Source organism: Nicotiana tabacum, chromosome 4 (assembly GCF_000715075.1).
Source record: "Nicotiana tabacum cultivar K326 chromosome 4, ASM71507v2, whole genome shotgun sequence".
NCBI classification, from domain to species: domain Eukaryota; kingdom Viridiplantae; phylum Streptophyta; class Magnoliopsida; order Solanales; family Solanaceae; genus Nicotiana; species Nicotiana tabacum.
The window spans coordinates 81,398,849-81,419,812 of NC_134083.1; the positions used below are offsets into that span (position 1 = coordinate 81,398,849).

The following is a 20,964-nucleotide window of genomic DNA, read 5'->3' on the forward strand; positions in this document are numbered from 1 at the left end:
CGCCGGCGCGTGTGGCCTTTTCCGGCGACTTTTCAAAAAAACTTTCTTCAGACAGCCTCTTCTCGAGGCATTTCCGAGCCATCCCGTGCAAGTTTCACCAAATTCTGACGACGTTTTCTTTTTCCGGCCTTTAAACCCCAGATTCTGACGTTTGTTTCCTTTGTTCAGTACGAGAAAACCTTACTCCCTTCTTATATACTGTTTTCACCCACTGTGAATACTGTTATTCCAACTATTGAGGTTTTTTCCGGCCAATTTTTCCGGGACAACCGCATTTAGAATATGATGGATTGTACAGAGAGAAGCTCCTTTTTCTCTTTAGAATCTAGAAAACTGGAAAACATGTCTTTTATCAAAGCTGTCTCTTGGCCAGCCCTAGAACTTGGGGGAAGATGCCATCGAAAGCTCGACGTAGGACAGGAGCCGCACTTCTCGCTGTCCGAGGAGCACACTCTCAGGCGCAAGGGTTTCTTGGAATCTAGTCTCATTGGGTCTTTTCTCCAAATGGATTGGTTCTCCGGAGGCTGTTAGGAACTGGGCAGCAGAGGTATGGAACGTCAAGGACGGGCTGAAAATATCGCAATTGGGGGACACTCAATATCTCTTTCGTTTTGTTGACAAGTCTCAAGCTTCAGAAATTCTTGTCAGAGGAAACAGGTGGTTCGATGGGAACTTTTTAAATCTAGACAGATGGGTGTAGCATGATGGGTGTCTTGGCCCTCGCTTCACTGGCGAAACATTGGTGGTCAACATGGTGGGTCTCCCGGTGCATCTTTGGTGTCTTGACCTATTCAAGAAGATAGGGGAAATCTGTGGGGTTTTTATTGATGTCACTTGCAGTTTACATGATCTCTCGCGAGTGAGGATTGTGGTGAGGAAAGGGGGCAGAATCCCTGTCTCCACTGTGGTGGAAGATGGCTACCTGAGTTATAGGGTTTGGTTGAGCCCTGAATTTCGCCCTATCTTTATGCCTGTGATAGCGACGGAAGAAAAGGGAAGGTCAAATAGAAGGGAGGGGAGAGGAAATCAGTCTCTGAGGGGAGGGGAGGGCTCACCGGATCACTGGATTAAGCCGGAAGCAAACGTTAGATCGAAAAGAGACGGGAGGTTTGAAATTGGGGGAGGAAGACAAAATTATAATAGGAGGAGAAGACGTGAATGGGTCAGTGAGGCGGGCTGGAAAGGCAGAATGAGACGATCCTCTTCTACTTATCATAGGGCCGGGCAAGTTTTCAGCAAGTATAGGCCTGGGCCTCCTCACATGGGCCCAGCAACTTTCCCCAATTCCATTAGAATTGATCCTAAGGGGCCCAGTTTATTTCAAGCTACGCATGATAAGGCTCCTAAGCATATGGGAACAGTCGTTCCTCCTTCCTCTGGCCATGGTGCTTCACACAGTGGCACTCCTTCACCGAGCTCTAGTGACCTGTGCCCCTCTACGATGGCCGCTGTTGCAGGGGCAGAACCGGCTAAGGATGGTGCCGTTAATCCACGGCGCACCGCCTCTGATGCATTAGCAGACCTAGGGTTGAGTCTCCCACATCTTTAATGAAATCTTATCGTACCTGATAAAAGAAAGAAAAAAAAGGAACATATATATGTCCCTGCTATGTATAAGGTTAGTTTAGAGCAGATCCAATAGTTACTAGAAATGGCCAATACACACACTTACATCTCATCTGTGTTTTGAATTTTGAATGAAATTGCTGAATGTCTTGTGGCTTTTAGGTTTTTTAACATAATTTATACTTTTAGAAATTCACTTTTTTTGTTGCTACATTTTTCTTTCTTGGTTGTCTATCCTATAGTCTTGAGCCGAGGGTATATCGGAAACAGTCTCTCTACCTCTCCAGGTAGGGGTAAGGTATTTTTAACATAATTTATACTTTTAGAAATTCACTTTTTTTGTTGCTACCTTTTTCTTCCTTGGTTGTCTATCCTATAGCTGTTGGTAAGGAACCAATGAGGACTGATCACAGTCTTGTGTTGTACACCACCAAATTTATGCTACTTTTTAGCTTAGTTATCCTGCTTGTCAAATGATTATAATCCAGTTTTTTAGCAAAGATGACGGATATAATTTCTGGTTCCATTTTCTTGTGACTCAGAATAGATGAGAGAGACTAGAGACGGAGTGAGGGTTGACAAGTTTTCAAGTTCCGCATCTGCTGACTCTGATCCGCTTGTTCTTGACATAGATGATTTCAAGGTGACGCCTCAGATGTCATATAATGTGTATGGAGGATTATGCCAACTTAAGCTTTAGAAAGTTGGTAGTTAACTGACAGCAGCGTGTTTTACCCACTAAATGCAGGGGGAGTTCTCCTTTGACGGCTTGTTTGGTAACTTGGTGAATGAGATATTACCTTCTTATCAAGAAGAAGAATCAGATGCAGCTGAAGGCCATGATGCTCTACCAAATGGGAATTTGCGGACACCACCAGATGCGGGAAAGTCAGCACAAGGAATGTCAAGTCCGCTATTCCCTGAAGTTGATGATTTATTATCTTTATTTAAGAATTCGTGTAAACAACTGGTTGATCTCAGAAAACAGGTATAGTAAAGGATTATATGTGGATTCAGTGAGGTAATACTGTTTCTGAAGGTTTTTTACTGATGCCTTCATATTTGATCAAAGATTGATGGGAAACTTAACAATCTTAAGAAGGAAGTTGCTGTCCAAGATACAACGCACCGCAAGACACTTTCTGAGGTTAGTTCATTGGACTGTGGTCATTATAAGATGAAGTTGTAGTTCTTTTAAGGGAAACCTTTTTTCTGGAAATAGTTTTGGGGATTAGCTCATTTTAGTGCAATCTGCTCCTTTAATGGAGTAAGTTTCTTGATAGAGCAAATAAATGACAAAGTGCTGCCGAGGTAACATTTTAAATCACAGTATGTGGGGAATGTTTTCAATATACTTTTTAAATTTGTTTTATGAAAATGAGAATCGATCCACTTGGTCTGTTGTTGTCTCTTTCTTCACTTTGTACTTCTAGGGATATTAAAAAAAAAGAGATGCTTTTTACCTAGATAAAGACCTCAGTTTAAGTTTGATGAACAATGCAATGTGCAGCTGGAAAAAGGTGTAGACGGCTTGTTTGATAGCTTTGCACGGTTGGATTTGCGTATATCTAGTGTGGGTCAAACAGCTGCCAAAATAGGAGATCATCTACAGGTATAGCAGCTTAATTCATTCTTTGCATTTTGCAAGTCTTGTAAGCACTTGTTTTGATGCTTGATTAAGGTTAATTTCGTATGATATTTTAGATAAGAGCGGGTTGCTCTAGTGGTAAGCACCCTCCACTTCCAACCAAGAGGTTGTGAGTTCGAGTCGCCCCAAAAGCAAGGTGGGAGTTCTTGGAGGGAGGGAGCCGAGGGTCTATCGGAAACAGCCTCTCTACCCCAGGGTGGGGGTAAGGTCTGCGTACACACTACCCTCTCCAGACCCCACTAGTGGGATTATACTGGGTTGTTGTTGTTGTTGTTGTCGTCGTCGTATGATATTTTATGTTAAAAACAATTGGTCAAATGAAAGTGTTTCGTTATGGCCAAGTGCAAGTTTGTTTGCTTCCAGAAATTCCACAGTATCCTTCCCCTTTTACTTTGCTTTTCTTCTACTAATAATGAAATGCCTACTTTTAAGAGCAGAAAGAAAAAGAAATTTTTCCTTAAGACCTAACTCCATTATTTTGTCCATGTTGATTAATTTCCTGAGCTGTTTAATACTGTTAGTATGTCTAATATCTACTGAATCTCTGTTTGTGTCCAGAGTGCAGATGCTCAGAGAGAAGTTGCTAGTCAGACGATAGAGCTCATAAAGGTAAACTTTTCATGACTAGCTTCGTGCATTCGGCAAAATAATCCTTGCATGTAGGGCTATTCTAGTTTCTATCCTCATTTGGAAACTGACAGTGTAAGTTGCTTTCCATTTCATAGTACTTGATGGAGTTCAATAGCAGTCCAGGAGACCTGATGGAACTTTCTCCTTTGTTCTCTGATGATAGTCGTGTTGCTGAAGCTGCTTCAATTGCTCAAAAATTAAGTAAGATCCATATGCTTCCTTAATATTCTATGTGGTAAAAATCATACTTTTTTTACCTAAAAATTCTTTTACCGTGATCATTTGAGCTGTCAATTGTAAAGTCTAACTCCTTGCATTTATTACCTAGTAGCCAATGTATAAAGTAAGGGGTCGTTTGTATCATGGGATAAAAGAAGAATAATCCCGGGATAAGATAAAATGTGGGATTATTTAAGCTCGTGTTTGGTTGGATGTTGTTTTTCTGGTATAAGCAATCTTGGGATTAGTTATACCACAATTTGGGTATTATTTTTATACCACATTCAATATAGGATAACAATGCTGGGATAGCTAATCCCGGGGGCAAAACAACCAAATGATAAAAGTGCCCTTCTCCAAAGCTCTTCTCCCAAAGTCCTTTAAGAAGGCCAAGATTAAAATTGGTATGACAGTTTATCCTAGTTTATCTATTTTAAAACCGAACACAGGTTTTATATCATATCCCATATATCCCTTTTTTAATCCAAAGAAATCAAACATCTATTGAAAAGAGTATATCCTCTAAATAATGCCGTTATTATATGATTCCCCCTATTATAATCCCAACATTATAATCCCGGTATAACTTGTTGTTGCAAACCAAATGACCCTTAAGAAAATTAGCTGCTTCTGAGTTTTAAGCCTCTGTATCTTAATCATATGTCATTTGGCTTTTATCTGTAGTCTTATTAATAATACAGTTTATACAGTTGGCTTCCGATGTGGAGTTGTTATATCAGTGTCTTGAACCTAATCTCTGTATTCTCTATGTATCTCGTCTTCTTCCTCATTATTTCCTGTTCAGTTCCCTATTTTAGTTTTCAGCTATACCCCGAGCAGCCTGGAGCTGGGTCCTCTTTTTCCTGTCTAGACCCTGATTTAGATATTTTGCTTCCTTGACTAAGCAAAGCTAACACATTGTCTTCTCATGAGGTTTTCATTGACATAACATCTAGTATCTCTGTATTTTAATCTCATAATCATGGAGGAAACTTTATGAACTATAAATGTTTTGGCCGGTGCCATAAAATGTGTAGCGGCTCGCATTCTATACATGTTTTCCATTACTTAGGAACATATCATATGTATGACAAATGACATAGCAGAATAGCTGACGCGAATATCCTGCTGCTCTGTGCCCTTTCTAAATTCTTTTTTGAGGGCTAGGAGGGGCATTTGAGAGTGGTTTGGTTTGACCGTTGGATTTTGCGTGTCCCAGTCAATGACCAATTGTCTTGATCACTATTCATTCTCCTCATCGCTTGTATTACTTTAGACCTAGGTTTTTAATATCTTAAATATACTGATGCATGCACTTTGCACAATGTTCGTTTCCATTTGAGGAGGATATCTTATCCTTCACTTCTGTGCTGTTCCTCTTTAGATAAAACAAATGGACTCGACACTGAACTCTTTGTTGGTATACAAGAGTGGAACAATATTGTATTTTCTGGCTGCAGTTATGTTCAACAATATTTTCAAGGGATTTTCATGTTAGGACTTATTTTCTTCTTTTTCCGAAGATTTTTATGAAGATTATCTTTTGACATCCATACTATTTCAGGATCATTTGCTGAGGACGATATTGGAAGACAAAGCATGACTATCTCATCAGGTGTTGGTAATGCAACTGCGAGTAGAGGGCTGGAAGTTGCTGTTGCCAACCTCCAAGAATACTGCAATGGTACAAAATTAGCAACTTATTTATCCATCTACCACTTCTACTTGTTGTATTTATCTATCCTCCGTTATACTATCCACCTTTCAGAGCCCCTACCGTTACACTTTGGGGTCAGATATACCCTTATTTTAGATGGAGTGCCACGTGTCACTACCAGATTAAGTTGACCCATCCCCTTTTTCCTAACCCGGTTCATTTAAAAAAATCCACTACCCGACCCAAAGTCCACCCTCACAGCTTCTCTCTCTCACCTCTTTTCCTCCTCTCTTCTCCCTCGCCTCACTGTGATTTCTTCTGAAACCCATCAATTCAATGCTTAAAATAGTTAATACAAACTGCAACATTGTTCTACTATCGTCTCTCTCAGGTGACAATTCTTTGCAAGTCTATTGTCCTACTATTAATTAGAAATTAATACTTAGGCACGGACATAAAACCAGTATGTATAACCCTTTTTTTCCTGGACATATCACATTGGGAATATCGTTCCAATGCTTAGGCTAAACCAAAATTTTCAAACACAGTACTTATTCCAGCTGTCTAATTGCAAAATCAAGATTCAAGCTCTCTTAATATCTAACAGTGGAGACTATTTCGAATTCAAATTTCAATAAGCAGCTAAATGACTCAAGCTCTCACTCTGTGCCCTAAGCCTTCGAATAGTGCTCCTTACGGTAACATCACTAGCAGTGTTCAATGTGTAACCACCACCAGCTTTCACTTTGCTGCAGTCTTTGCAACCCCAAACATCAACAACTTTCCTCTTGACGGATTTGATAAATAAAAGGAAAACATGAGAAAAGAGAGCAATGACTCGCCAGAAAAATGTATTTCCGGTCAGATCCAGTAAAATCTGGAACCGAAACTTTCAGATCTCCGGTCTCTTGTATGTATTTCTCCAGATCTGTGTGTAAATGTGTTTGTAGGTATAGAGAAAGGGGAAGAAAAAGTGCGAGGTGACAAATCTAAAGGTTCTCCATGGTTTCCGGCAAGCTAAGTTGCTCGGACACGGGTGCGGATCTAGAGGTCGGATCCTTTGAAATGTAAATTCTAAGATTCGGGGATACAGATCCTAGTACGGATCCGGGTGCGGGGATCCAGCTAAAAATAATTCAAAATAAAATAAAAATTAAAAAATATCTCTAAATTATGATAAACTTTATGGAATACTTACGTATAGCTTGTAAAGTGTGGATTTCTTTTTTATTCTCAAGTTGTAAACAAGTAAATGATTGATTTCCTAAATAAGTTATGTTATTTTCTTCAAATTTACGCTTGTTTTGGTTATGATTTCGGGAATCAAATTGTATCTTGTCTCGAATTTTTCCGTCCGTCGTGGTCAAAGTACCCAAAATTGTTTGACAAGATCCGGTACGGATCCCATACCCACACCCATACTAGTGTCGTGTCGACACGGGTGCGGCACCCAAACTGCCATGTCGGAGCAACTTAGCCGGCAAGTTCGCCGGTGGACATTCCGGCCATGGTTACAACAGTGAGAAGAGAGGAGGAAAAGAGGTGAGAGGGTGGACTTTGGGTCGGCTAATGTGTTTTTTTTAAGTGAATCGGGTTAGAAAAAAAAAGGGACGGGTCAATTTAATCTGGTAGTGACACGTGGCACTCAATCTAAAATAAGGGTATATCTGGCCCCGAAGTGTAACGGTAGGGGCTCTGAGAGGTGGATAGTATAACGGAGGGTATAAATAAACAATTTATGAAAGTAGAGGGATATATTTGACCCTTTTCTATTTTATTAATGATGGAGAATTTCCGTGTACAAGCCGTACACAAATAATAGAGAACCTACACACACCATCTTCTATACAGCGAAAAGATACTAGGAACAAGAGACTATTTTTTAATGTTACAAAATCAATTTCAAACCCTTCAGATGAGGGCTAATGGAGCAACATCCCATGCCTTCAGTCTTCTTTTCCCCCTTCTAAAACCTCCATTGTGTAATGCCTCCTTCACTGTTCCCGTCATCACCCGCTGTACTCCAAACCAATCTAGAACCACCCACCAGAAATGTGCAGCCACCTGACGATTTAACGGAAGATGGTCTACGTCTTCACCCAAATATATGCACATGGTCCACCAATTGATATAAGTGATCCCTATCTCGCAGGTTTTCTGCTGTTAGTATCACTCCCCCTTACTGCGAACCACATGAAGAAACAAACCTTCATAGACGCCCTTGGGACCCGAATTGATAGGTGTGGGAAGCTTGATTCCTCTCTCACTAACTTTGGTAGTCAGACTCAAACCATGAATAGACCATCCCTGCCCCCCCCCCCCCCCCCACACACACACACACACTCACACTCTCCACTAATCTGATATTGCTTCTGGTGAATGCTGCCTGCACAGTAGCTCGACCAGGTTTTGAAATTCCCCTATCTCTCAATCTTGAAGGCCTCTTTTCTCTTGTGTCTTTTATGAAGCAGACACATAGTACTGTAGTTTAAGATCTGTCTTAGGTAATTCTAAGGAAGGTTTTATGTTCTCTCGTGCGGGCAGCTTTTTGTCTGTTCATCCTTGTTTTCTTTATGCAGTTCTTCTTTGGAGATTAAGACTTAGTTGTTGTTATACTTGCATTAGGTTTGTCATCAAAAGTCTCTCTATCCTATTTAGAGACGTATATGTCCATGTAAGAATAAGTGTGCAATCTAGAGAACCTTTAGATAACCCTTAATTTGTCCTAAAAGGCAAGTTGCCTTGTATTGAAAAGAAATAGACCTGATGGAGACATGGAGTGTAATAGATACATAGGATCATATTTGGGATTTAGAAGTAGTTGATTGATTGATAATATATATTGCATGCACGATTTGTAGAATGATAATGTTGAGAAGATAATATTTATAGAAATTGGTTGGCAACTTACTAATTGGGAAAAGAATAAAGAAGTGAGGACTCTCCTTATTATTCGTCTTTATTTTCTTCCTGGCCTTCTAACCTACAATTTAATAGTATTTGCTTTTTGTTAAAGGACATATTAAGTTTCTTCTTATTTGGTGCCTGTAGAGTTGGAAAACAGATTACTAGCTCGATTTGATGCGGCTTCACAGAAGCGGGAGTTGTCTACAATGCGGGAATGTGCTAAAATTTTGTCGCAGGTAAACCAAGTAAATCACGTAGACGTATAGTTTTGTTCCTCTGGTCACAAAGCTCCATGTGTAAAGTTCTATGGAAAAAATAGGATAAGTTGAGTTGATCATAATCTAGAAAAAAAGCTTGGAGCTTTACGAAGTGGTTATTAAGTTTTTCATTCTTGATCCCGGTTGGTTGCTTCTCCTTTGAACCATCTGATGTTTCCGTTGTGTACTTAGAGTCAAGTATCAGATTCTAGGTTATTTACATTTCAGAAAAAATTTCAGCTTTTGACGTGTTACTTTTGGAAAGCAGTTTAATAGGGGTACCAGTGCTATGCAACACTATGTGGGATTATGTCCCATGTTCGATGTGGAGGTCATGAATGCAGATGCTGAATTGGTTCTTGGAGATCAGGGTGCCCAGCCCAGCCCTAGCAATGTCGCGCGTGGTCTTTCTTCAATTTTTAAAGAGATTACAGGTTATCACTGACAAATTGATATGAAAATCTAACAGTGGTTCTCTTTTTAGTACATGCCTCCTGACGCCTTGGATTTACTTTCAGAGACTGTGCGGAAAGAAGCAGCCACTATTGCAGCCGTTTTTCCTTCCCCAAACGATGTAATGTCAATACTGGTTCAGGTATGGGTGGGTTACTACTGGCGTTGTGCTTGAGGTAGATTAGTTCTAGAATTATCTTCCTCTGGTGCGATGATGTTTCCAGTATATCAGAGTGATTTTGCTAATTTTTGACTTGTTATATGACCAACATGCTTTCCGATGAATATTCACTGATTTTTCTGTAACGTTGCTCCCTATTTAATGTTTTGAGCTTCCTCCACGTCATCTGCTATTCTGTATTGGTTCTGGTTGCCATTCAAGTAAAATGATTGCCTAAATGCGTTACTGCAAAAAATGTATTGTGATTTGTGAATTGTGATTTAGTGACTAATCCGTGGTGGTTGTTCAGCGTGTTTTGGAGGATCGTGTTCCAAAGCTTCTTGAGAAGCTCTTACTGAAACCGTCTCTTGTCAGTGCACCTCCCATGGAAGAAGGAGGACTTATATTAGTGAGTAACATGACGAGATTTTCTTCTAAGGTGCTGATTGACAGGGAAAGAATGACCCACTAATTGATCCCTTTGCTGTTCATTTTTGTGCATTCAGTATCTCAGATTGCTAGCCGTGGCATATGAGAAGACACAGGAGCTTGCAAGAGATTTACGTGGGGTAGGGTGTGGCGACTTGGATGTTGAAGGTAGAAATGCCTTCCATCATCCCAACTTCACAAACATCTTTTTTTAACTTTTTTGTTGTGTGAATGTGCTGGAACCTCCAAGTGAAGAATACAAAGACTGGTACACCGTACATAACTGCTTTTCATTTGGATTACATATTGCTTCAAAATGATATATTGAGGATGTACTTTTATGGAGACATGTATACGCCAAAAAGTTATAAGTATTCTTTAATGGAGACATGTATAAGCCAAATTTTTTAAAGTGTCTTGACACTGAAATCACTTTGTTAACTAGGATGAGGGCTGTGACAAATCTCTAAAGCCCTACACAATAAGGTATTGCTATTGGATGTAAAACAGAAGATTTACCTCAATTCCGTTACAGAACGTTCATTTCCTCGTTAAGAGGAGTGTGAAAAGACACTGAAGATAGCAGAAAAAACAATATAAGAATGGCAGCAGGATAAGCAGTTAATCAATTTGATCCACTAGGCTGGGAAGAAGGATGATAAAGTTGTTCTTTTTTTTTTCCCCCTTCTGGCGTAAAGGAAGAAGATCAATTAATTGAATTGGAGGTAGAAGCAAAAGAAGGAAGACCGGATATCTTCTACCATTGAATGGGCAAAAAGAAGGAAGACCGGATATCTTCTACCATTGAATGGGCAAAAAGAAGGTACCGCATGGCTAGTGAAGCTTGGTGGTAAATACAGATTGTTGAAGAAACTTGAGTTCTTTCCTTACCACCAAAAGTTATGTATCACTAAGAAATAGGTTGATGACAAAAAGCTGAAGTCTTGGACAATTCCTCACTTGTTCTTTTTCTCCCTTTTAATAATTTTTTTCTTTCATTCCAAGTATTATCTGTTTTCTCTAGCTATTGATAGTTGGAAAATAAAGAAAAGAGAAAAGATATATTGATGAGTCGATGTTATGGTAAATACACTATACACCTTTTGTAGGTGTCAACCATGATAATACACATATAAATTCGTCTAATGCTGGACAATATCTTATGTAAGAACTTGACACTTCTAATATTCTAATTCTAACACCTGACATGTCCCTTTGAAATTAAAGTGGGAAAACCAATTTGAGTTTGCTTATTATGAAAGTATAAAGTACATAATCAACGATATGGTTGCCAGAGATCTTGCTGGACAATTGTCGGAAAGTTATGATTATTGGAATCTTAGTGGAAAAGGTTTAGTCGTCGGGATCTTGTCGAAAAATTTATGCTAGAACTATGGTATGGAAAGACGCGGGTGCCGCTGGGACAGTCATCAGAAAGAGACATGGTACTGCCAAATGATAATCAAAAAGGAGGCACGATGATCTGAAATGGTCACCACAAGAGAAATACAGTACCATTAGAACAGTTGCCGGCAAAAGGCACTGTGCTGCCGAAGCAATAATCAGAGGGGGCACGTACTGCAGGAATGGTCAATAAGGATGGTAGGCCGAAAGGTCACCAAAATTAAGAGTGACTGGTGCCACGAGCACGGGCACGGTACTAAAATTATGAAAGAGTAAAAAACATTAGTCAGCTGACCTGCCATGTAGACAGAAGCTACCTAGATCTTTACCTAGAAGAGGATTGATATCTAGTGAGAAAATAAAGATAAGAGATGAGATATACTGATGATTTAATGATTGGATAAATAAAAGAAGCACCACTTTATAGGTGTTAACCACGATATGCGCATGTTATCTCTCCAATGTTGGACAGTATCCTACTTTAGAACTGGACACTTCTAATATTCTATTTCTAACTTTTAACATTCTAACATTGATCAATTATAATGTCCTAGTTGCTGAATGTTTATCTTTAGTTAAATAGAACTAAACTACAATGAGGAATATGTAGATGTAAATACCAAATCTTAAACCTGACCTTTCTTGTGTTATCCTAAGTTAGTCTTTGCGTCTGCTTGAGTTCCAAAAAAGTACAGAAATATTTGATTGGTAAAATCAAATATTTGTTCTGCAACACTTTTTGGTGAAGAAATTTTCTACTGTTTAAATGGTCTCGAAAGAAGCAGGTGCTGTTTCCTTTTTTCTATTATATATGCCTTTGGTATATGTCCGTTACATTCTCATGTAGTTTTTTCCTCTTGTTACAGGATTAACAGAATCTCTGTTTCTACCACACAAAGACATATACATCGAGTATGAGCAGGCCTCTCTTAGACAACTTTACAAAGCTAAGGTTGGGACACTCTGTCTCTTAGTGGTCTATCATCTTAACCTCAGGATATATCTCTATCTAGTCCTCTCTTTCCTTTTTACCCTTTTTTTCATCCTCTAAGTCGCAGAAGAAAAATTTAAGAAGAGACTTTTACACCATAGAGGTAAATAACTACTGAAATAACACTATAAATATTAACATGTCTGCTTTCCAATATTTTATTTGGTTGTGAGGATCAATTAAAATAAACTGGAGATTGAAGCACTGTAAAGAGAAAGAGAACAGATTTATTGACTGGCAACTTGCTGTGTTAGCTGGTTCTGTGAAATTTTGAAATTATTTCCTTGCAGAGCCCAAATAAGCTGCAATAGGATAACTTTGGGTGGATTTTAACCTAATCTATTTACATAAAGTACAGTAGTTTAGCTGACTCACTTATGTTTTTCTGGAAACCATTAAAAAATCTTGAGCTTCTAGAGGTACAACCTTAGCAGAAAAAGATCGTTATTAGTGGCATGATCTTGCAGCAAAACTCAGTGTTTATGGAAGCTTTCCACCTTTAACATATTATGTTGACATGTACTTATGAACTAGTGTAAACACACTTTGGTTACACTTTGCAGATGGAGGAGCTGCGTACCGAAGGCCAGCAATCCTCTGAGTCATCTGGAACAATTGGACGCTCAAAAGGTGCTTCAATGGCATCCTCTCACCAGCAAATCTCTGTCACTGTGGTGACAGAGTTTGTGCGTTGGAATGAAGAAGCAGTATCCAGATGCACTTTGTTTTCATCACAGGTATATGTGACATATGTTTCAAGATGTTGCACGAGCTACAACTTACTCTTTCTTGAAATGCAAATACCTCCAAGATGGCGGGGAACAGCTTCTTGATTTAAAAAATTAAGCTTAGTGGAAGATCCAAAAAATATATATTCCTGAATGCTCAAGTGAATTTACAAATTCCATATGTAGCCTTTTCGGTTTGACGGACTCTCTCTAATAAATCTTGATAGTGAGAGAAGGGTTCGAGAGTGGATGCCAGTGGTTATTTCATTTTATTCAGAGAGATAGAGAGAGGGAGGGAGGAAGAGGGAGATGGAGTCTTTCTTGTCCTCATCGTGATGCTTTTTAGAGAAATTTGCTGTAGAAGTGGGAAGAGATACCAGATACTTGGAAACAATGTAATTTTACTAGTTGCCTTCTTTATAGAAAACTGAATCAAGGATAGAATTTAGTTGTTTTTTTTCTTTTTTTTCTTGCACTTATTGTTGCAAGGATTTTATTCTGGCTTATCCATATATTTTGGCAAACTGTGATGTAGAAAAGATTGGCATGCTAACTTCATCTGTATTACTCTGAACTTCATTGATTTCTTTGTGCACGTAGCTTTGTCTTCTGTTAGAACGAACTAAATTATTTAGCGAACAGAGGCAGTTCTTCCTGAAAATGTGTATGCTAGTTATCCACAGCAAAAATTAGAAAGTTGATGCTTATTTTTAATTTCCTTTTGAAGATGTCATGTTCTTTGTCTGCAAACAAGTTTATTGGTCATGTTAGAGGAGTAAAGTAATCAAATATTTTGTTGTCCGTTTCTTGTAGACTTGTGCAAAGGTCTTCGAACAGCACCTTGTCCTAAGAGATTGATATTGATCTAACTTGATTCATTTCAGACCTTACAGGATTGAACTAATTGATTGTTAGTCTGTTTGTACAGCCTGCTGCAGTTGCTGCAAATGTAAGAGCTGTTTTTACATGCCTTCTAGATCAAGTAAGTTCATTACCTTTCTATTTTGAAGTTTGTTTCTGCTGGCAGTATTTACATTACTTTCATCTGGCATGCGGAGTATGTAACTTAATGAATTTTTTTTTGGAAAGGTAAAAATGGTAATTCAAAATGAGTTTTCTGGGAGATTGGGTATATTTTCATTTTTTATGTGGTATCATTACCTGCCTTGTTCTAACTTTTTCAGGTTAGTATATACATAACTGAAGGTCTTGAAAGAGCCAGAGACAGCCTTACCGAGGCTGCTGCTTTGAGGGAAAGATTTGTGCTTGGAACTAGCGTTAGTCGAAGGGTAGCTGCTGCAGCTGCTTCTGCTGTAATTACTTTGGCATTCCTGTTTACTACTATCTGAAGTTTATGTAAATTTTCATTGTAGATGATTATACTTTCATAGATTTGGCTGATTTAAGCATATCATTTGTGGTATTTAGGCAGAAGCAGCAGCTGCGGCTGGTGAAAGCAGTTTCAGATCTTTCATGGTTGCTGTGCAACGTTGTGGGAGCAGTGTGGCTATTGTGCAGCAAGTATGTTGGTTTGATGCTAGTGGACTTGTGAAAATCCTTGTTTGATTAGAGAAATAACACAATCTTGTGTTGCCTCTTGTAATGTTCATTTTGAACTCCTTTTCTTCAGTATTTCGCAAACTCTATATCTCGGCTTTTACTACCTGTGGATGGTGCGCATGCTGCTTCCTGTGAAGAAATGGCTACAGCTATGTCAAGTGCTGAGGGTGCTGCTTATAAGGGGCTTCAGCAGTGCATTGAAACTGTTATGGCAGAGGTCTGTGATTCAAAACATTTTATCTGGTTTTAGGGCTGTTCTAGGCTTTGTATGTGGGAATTGGCCTCAGCAGTACCATCACAATAGTCACTACTCACTACCAGTCTGTTTGAATTTCCCAGATTCTATTATGTTTCCTTTCAATCAGAGTTGTACTTTGATATTTGCTTACACTTTCTTTGGCTGTTCTCAGGTGGAACGCATACTTTCAACTGAACAAAAAGCCACAGATTATCGATCACCTGATGACGGCATTGCCCCTGACCATCGGCCAACACAAGCTTGTTCAAAGTCTGAACCAGTTAAAACTTTACTTATGTCATGTAGAATAGAGAAGCTATAAAAATATGATCTTTGGAAGGATATTAAGCTTGCCTATTATTTACTGGCTTGCAAAAAATCAAAACATGCCATTCTCAATAAATCAAGAATGCATCAAAGTACTAAAGTTTCTGATAGCATAGAATTGGCCTTTCATATATTTTCTTATCTCTTTCTTCGTATTACATCTCAGGACCTCTTGAATTTTTTTTTTTTTTTTTTTAAATTCTGAAGGATATTTCCTATTTCTTACGGCTTCTCCCTTTACCAGAGTTGTCGCATACCTTTCACGGGTGCTTGAATCGGCATTCACAGCACTGGAAGGGCTTAACAAACAAGCTTTCCTGACTGAATTGGTATAATCCTGTTCTTGTTTCTGCTTATACTTTATCCTAGCTGACCCCATACTGCTGGCAATGTCCTCTGTGTTATGTTTTGAGTTGCCCAATCTTTAGGCTACAAGTTACGCTAAGTGATCCTTGACCCAACTGGTTAAGTGATCCTTGACCCAACTGGTTAACGTTTTATTTTTTGGGGATTTGTTTTTCTTTGTTGGTATAGAATGACCCTGTAGCCTGTGACTCCAAAATTCCTACCCAATGGAACCTCCAAATAATTGAACTGACAAACATGCATTTTATAACAGGAGATATTTACTCTATGCGCCTATATAACTGTTTTTGGATTGTCAAGAACATGTTAATATTTAGGCCTCATTTGTTTTTTTAAAGATTAAACGTCTGAATATGAATGCATATCTGGATATTAAGATGTGTATCAAGATTAGAACGTCTGAATCAGAATATACATATGAATATTTAAGATGTGTATTAATATCTGAATACTAAATGATTAAGACTGTTTTGTTTTTTCAACATCTAAAGTTTTTCTTATTTAACAATTGATAAATAGAAAATTCAAATAAAATACTAATTAATTTAATATTCTATTAATAAATATTTTTAAAAATAATATAGTAGTTGTTGGTGGTGATGGCTGACGGTGGCACTTATGAATGCCGACCAAAGGTGGTGGTTGGTGGTGGTTTTGATTAATGTGGTGGTTCTAGGTAGTAGTTAGTGGTGATTGGTAGTGGTAGTTATGGTTGAGGAAGGTAGTGATCGGGGGTGATAGTTTATAATGGTGGACAATGGCGCCTATGGTTGATGGTGGTGGGGTGGTTGATGGTGGTAGTTGAGGTGGGTGGGTAGTTGTTGAGGATGATGGTGGTAGCATTAGTTGATAATGATGGGGGTGGTGGGTGGTGGTAATCAATAATGGTGGGGTTGGGGGTGATGGTAGTCAATAATAATAGCAGTGGCGGCTATGGTTGAGGATGGTGGTGGTCAGTGGTGGTGTTTGAGTTCAGTGGCGGTTGGTGGTGGTGGTTGAGTATGATGGTGGTTGGATGGTGCATGGTGGTATAGGTGATAATGGTGGGCGGTGTCGGCGGTTAGTAGTGAATGTGGATTATAGCATCTTAATGAAATTAAGTCTTTGTTATAGATCTTAATCAATTAGACTTATTCAGACCCATTAAGTGGTTGGGAAATAAAAAGACAAACACACTTAATGATTAAGATCTGACTAATTAAGATTCAGACTTAAAAAACAAGCAAACTTAATATTTGAGATCCGAATGATTAAGATTCAAATCTCCATTAAGTGCAAACAAATGAGGCCTTAGTGTATCTACAACCGTTTTAGAGCTTTGTGCACAATGTGTTCTGTTGCATTCATAAATCCAGCTGATTACATTATCTGCATTTTTTTCCTATTTGTATTACTCTTTGAATCAAAATTTCTGCTAACAATTTGGTGTATTTTTTACTTTTAATAGGGGAATCGTTTACACAAAGGCTTGCTTAATCATTGGCAAAAATTCACTTTTAATGCAAGGTACTTCCTTTCGCTAATGCTGTTATTGCTGCTTGTTTAAGTTGTAAAATTGGAGTTGCAAAAGTGACAGTGACTCGTAGGATCCATGGTAAAAATTATTCCCCTGCCTAGAGTAAGCTAATGCTTATACTCTCATTAGTTTCAATGAGTTTGGGAAGCTATGTTCTAGCAAATATTTGCATTGCCAAGGAGCCAAGAAAGAAATTTCGGATGTCTGTTAAATCAACTTATTAGAAATAAAGAAAAATAGAGTCTCTTTTCGATCGATTGTAAACCAGATGGGAATCTAGTTTCCCGAAGTTCAATAGTTGTGAAACTTCTGCTCATAAATTGAAAGCCAGATAAGAGATTACTATCATTTCCTTTTGTTTTCAGCAAGGTATCAATTTGTGTACTACTGATGCTGCAAGGATCATTCATGGGTTGAGAATGCAAAATTTGTGCATGGACAAACACTTTCTGGAAAACAGTCACTACTCAACTAGGACATCAACTGAAACATCTCAATCCCAAGCAAGTTGGGATAAGCTATATGAATCCTCACTAACCATGTCGCTCCAATTAAGCTCATCTCAGTCCAACATTATAAAATATAAATATAAAGTGCTTGAAGTTGTCCGAGACCAAGAGTCTATGTCTGGGGAGAAAGCTTCCTATACGTTTCTAGGGGGGGTGTTGTTCATCTACATGGTATAACCTTACCATCCTTATACATGGTTCTATCACGTCTTCTTGTAAGGACATAGTATGGTTACCCACAGGGGCAGATTTAGGGGGTCGGAAGGGGGTTCATCGCCGAAAAATTACACTGCATATATAAGGCAAAATCTGTTTTTCACCTCTATATATTATGTTTTGAATCCCCTTGACACAACCCAAAATCATAGCTTAGTGGTCAAGGGGGTTCAAAACTTTTGTGAGGTTGTTGGTTCAATTCCCACTAGCAACAATTTCTTTTAGTTTTTTAACTTTTTTCTTTTTCGAACCCCCTTAACGGAAATCCTGCTTCCGCCACTGGTTATCCCCACTCTTAAATTTTATCAATTGAGATTCCTTCTTTTTAAAATATGTATTTACTACAACTAAAACATATGTTAAAGCGAACTCTAGAATATCCTTTCCTTCATCATTTCCCGTACCATGTACTTGTTCAAAACTATAACTATCTCTACCCACATGACCATTTTGATCTCCCTAATAAGGATTTGTTTGTCTCTTGTGAAGCATATGGCACTAGTGACATTGATTGTCTCATTTCCTCGCATAAGTTCTATTGAGTTAATCCCTCAACTCGCTTTACTTCTACATCCTTATCCTTAATTCAATTTGTGATAGGCGTCATATTTTTTTCCAGAAAGGACTTTACTTTCGTATGCCATGTGCTCCAAACTTGAACTCAACTTCCTTTTTTCACCAACATCTGCTTCTCACTCAAGGGGTGTTTGGACCTTTTGCCTGCTCAGAAGTGGATTCAAACCACCGAAGCAAGGATGCCATTCTTTACCCATTAGACTTGTCATCCTTTGTTATTTCAACATATTGTACGCACTAGTCTCGTAGCCATCTCTTCTAACATAACCTTTTGGCATCTTCTTTTATGCTTCCCTCAAACACCATTGTGAGATTGAGTATTCTTATTTCATGCTGTAATGATTTTGAATTTGTTGACTGTATTCTTCATGTTGTTAATGCTACTATATCTTTTTACTACAACACAATCTAATTTTTACTTCATATTCTTCTCTTTGTACCTAACTTTCCACACACCTCTAGGCTCCAACTCAAACTGTAGAGCTTAGAGGTGCACCATCCTATTTTCAGAATTCAATTTGTGTTTGGAGTAAATAGTTTTCCCGGAAATGGGTTTTACATCATGCAATTCCGGATGCTGAACTGGATGATATGGGTTTTACATCATGCAATTCCGGATGATGAATCTTCCTCCTCCTCCTCCTTTTTATTTATTTATTTTATTATTTTTTTCTTCTGCGACTCTGATGTTCCTGGCAGTGAATATTACCTGGAGAATGTGTCAGCTTTAGGGTCGTATCACCACCACCAATTTGATCAATCAATTATGATTAAACCCTTAATTAGTTGGGTTTGTTATGTGAACCATGTTCTGCTCTATTTAGTTGCTCTTTCTCACCCCAGCGCAATATGATGGAAATCCTTGTTAGTTGGGTTTGTTTGACGGGTCTTCTCTTATTTCTCTCAAGTGGTAAGCTAGGCCCAAATCCAAGTTAATCTCTCTGTCTGCTGAGTGCCGCACCTCTATTTGTTTTTGCAATGCTAAGTAATGCCCCTGTACACTCAGTAATCTGAAATGACTATAATACACTCTGTAATGCTTTATTCTCTACTTAGATTTAAATCGATCGTGTATCCCTGTGTGCATTTAATTGCACAGTTCTGTGTAAACTAAACTTTCTGCATTGTTTTATGACTTGGTCAGTCTCTCCTGATGTTTCTTACTCGTTGCCTGTTTCTTTGTGAAATTGAAATCATGGCCAAGTTGATACATGTGATGGAAAATACACAACTTCCTGCTTGCCTGTATATTGCATAATTTGTCTCCTTGTCTACTGTAGTGGAGGATTGCGTTTGAAGCGTGATATAACAGAGTATGGGGAGTTTGTTCGTAGTTTCAATGCCCCTTCTGTTGATGAGAAATTTGAACAGCTGGGCATGTAAGTTGCTTTTATTTTGAATAATTGGCATGCCTTCCACAAAATATGATATCATCCTGATTTCCTGGTTTATCATCTTTTTCCAGCATGGCAAATGTGTTTATTGTTGCTCCAGAAAGTCTTTCCACACTGTTTGAGGGAACCCCGAGCATTAGGAAAGATGCACAAAGGTAATTAACATTTTGAAGTATTCTTGTAGGCTGTGAGCAAACAGACTGTTCTCCTGCAGATATTCTCATAAAGTTAGATGTGTTTTTTACTCGCACGTCTATCATATATTTCAACGAAAGGAATTCCGTTATATCAGCAATAAGATACTAGAAAGATTGGATGATATCAATTTTAGCAGGTCCATTTATGAGTTCATTCAATTAATAACGAGTTTCATAATAATGAATATGGTCAAGGATTTGATATTCTTGAATGCTTCCCCCCTTCTTTTCTTTTTTTGAATGATACTTTAACATTTTGTTGTCTGCAAACTCAGGTTCATTCAGCTTCGGGAGGATTACAAGAGTGCAAAGCTTGCAGCGAGACTCAGCTCCTTATGGCCTAGCTCTAGTTAGAACCAAAATCACATGCTAATTAGAGTTAAAACTTTTATTCTAGTGGTGAGCTGGACAGAGTGCAGTTGTATTGTGAGCTTTTCCACCACCTCATGCTGGCTGTCTATTACCCGAGCTCAGTGATAAAGAAACATCGTTGATACCAGAGAAATTCATCCTTGGAAGAAATTAATTTGGAGCCCCCTTTTGTGGATATCGTCATTTATTGTTTACTCAAGATCTACTGGTATATGTTTAATTTTTTTTTTTTTTTTTTTTTTTTGAAATAGATTTGGAACATGCAAGGTTTTTGCGAATTGCGATAAGTCTCTTTATTTGCTAGGTGTGCAGTTGTATTGTCAGAAGTAGATAAAAGAAATGTACCAGTTTACTGCTATAGATATTGACCGTCTGATTGTCCTATACTTGGATTAAAGTAGTTATAGTAGAGGTATCTTCTTTACCATATACAGAAATTTAAGGATATACATGCTCCCCGTTTGAGTCTAGCCTACTAATTTGTGGTTAAATCTGTAAATGATCCTCCCAAGAAAAAAAAGAAGAATTGGAAGTATGAATTTATGAAGCTAAGAAGAAGCTTTGACAGACGTTGGAAACATATTTTAATAGAATCATCATCTTCACTTTTTACAGCTCTTAAAAGATGATTTTGTTAAAATGCT

General features: G+C 38.3%; 1 protein-coding gene across 2 annotated transcripts; it reads left to right on the plus strand.

The window, feature by feature from the left end:
• The first annotated feature begins 1,966 nt into the window (after window positions 1–1,966).
• Window positions 1,967–20,704, plus strand: LOC107827049 (exocyst complex component SEC10b-like). Of its 2 annotated transcripts, none has more exons than XM_075252088.1 (24): window positions 1,967–2,209; window positions 2,315–2,554; window positions 2,639–2,713; window positions 3,077–3,178; window positions 3,773–3,823; window positions 3,940–4,045; window positions 5,628–5,747; window positions 8,772–8,863; window positions 9,153–9,318; window positions 9,403–9,479; window positions 9,808–9,906; window positions 10,004–10,094; window positions 12,197–12,282; window positions 12,885–13,058; window positions 13,978–14,031; window positions 14,234–14,362; window positions 14,478–14,570; window positions 14,680–14,826; window positions 15,020–15,117; window positions 15,419–15,503; window positions 16,988–17,046; window positions 19,638–19,736; window positions 19,823–19,906; window positions 20,224–20,704. In XM_075252088.1, the coding sequence occupies exons 1-24, from the start codon at window positions 2,114–2,116 to the stop codon at window positions 20,300–20,302; spliced, it is 2,502 nt and encodes an 833-aa protein (XP_075108189.1). In that variant the 5' UTR covers window positions 1,967–2,113; the 3' UTR covers window positions 20,303–20,704. The 2 variants fall into 2 exon arrangements, with proteins under 2 accessions (XP_075108189.1, XP_075108190.1); XM_075252089.1 differs by having other exon boundaries at window positions 14,234–14,338.
• The last annotated feature ends 260 nt before the right edge of the window (window positions 20,705–20,964 follow it).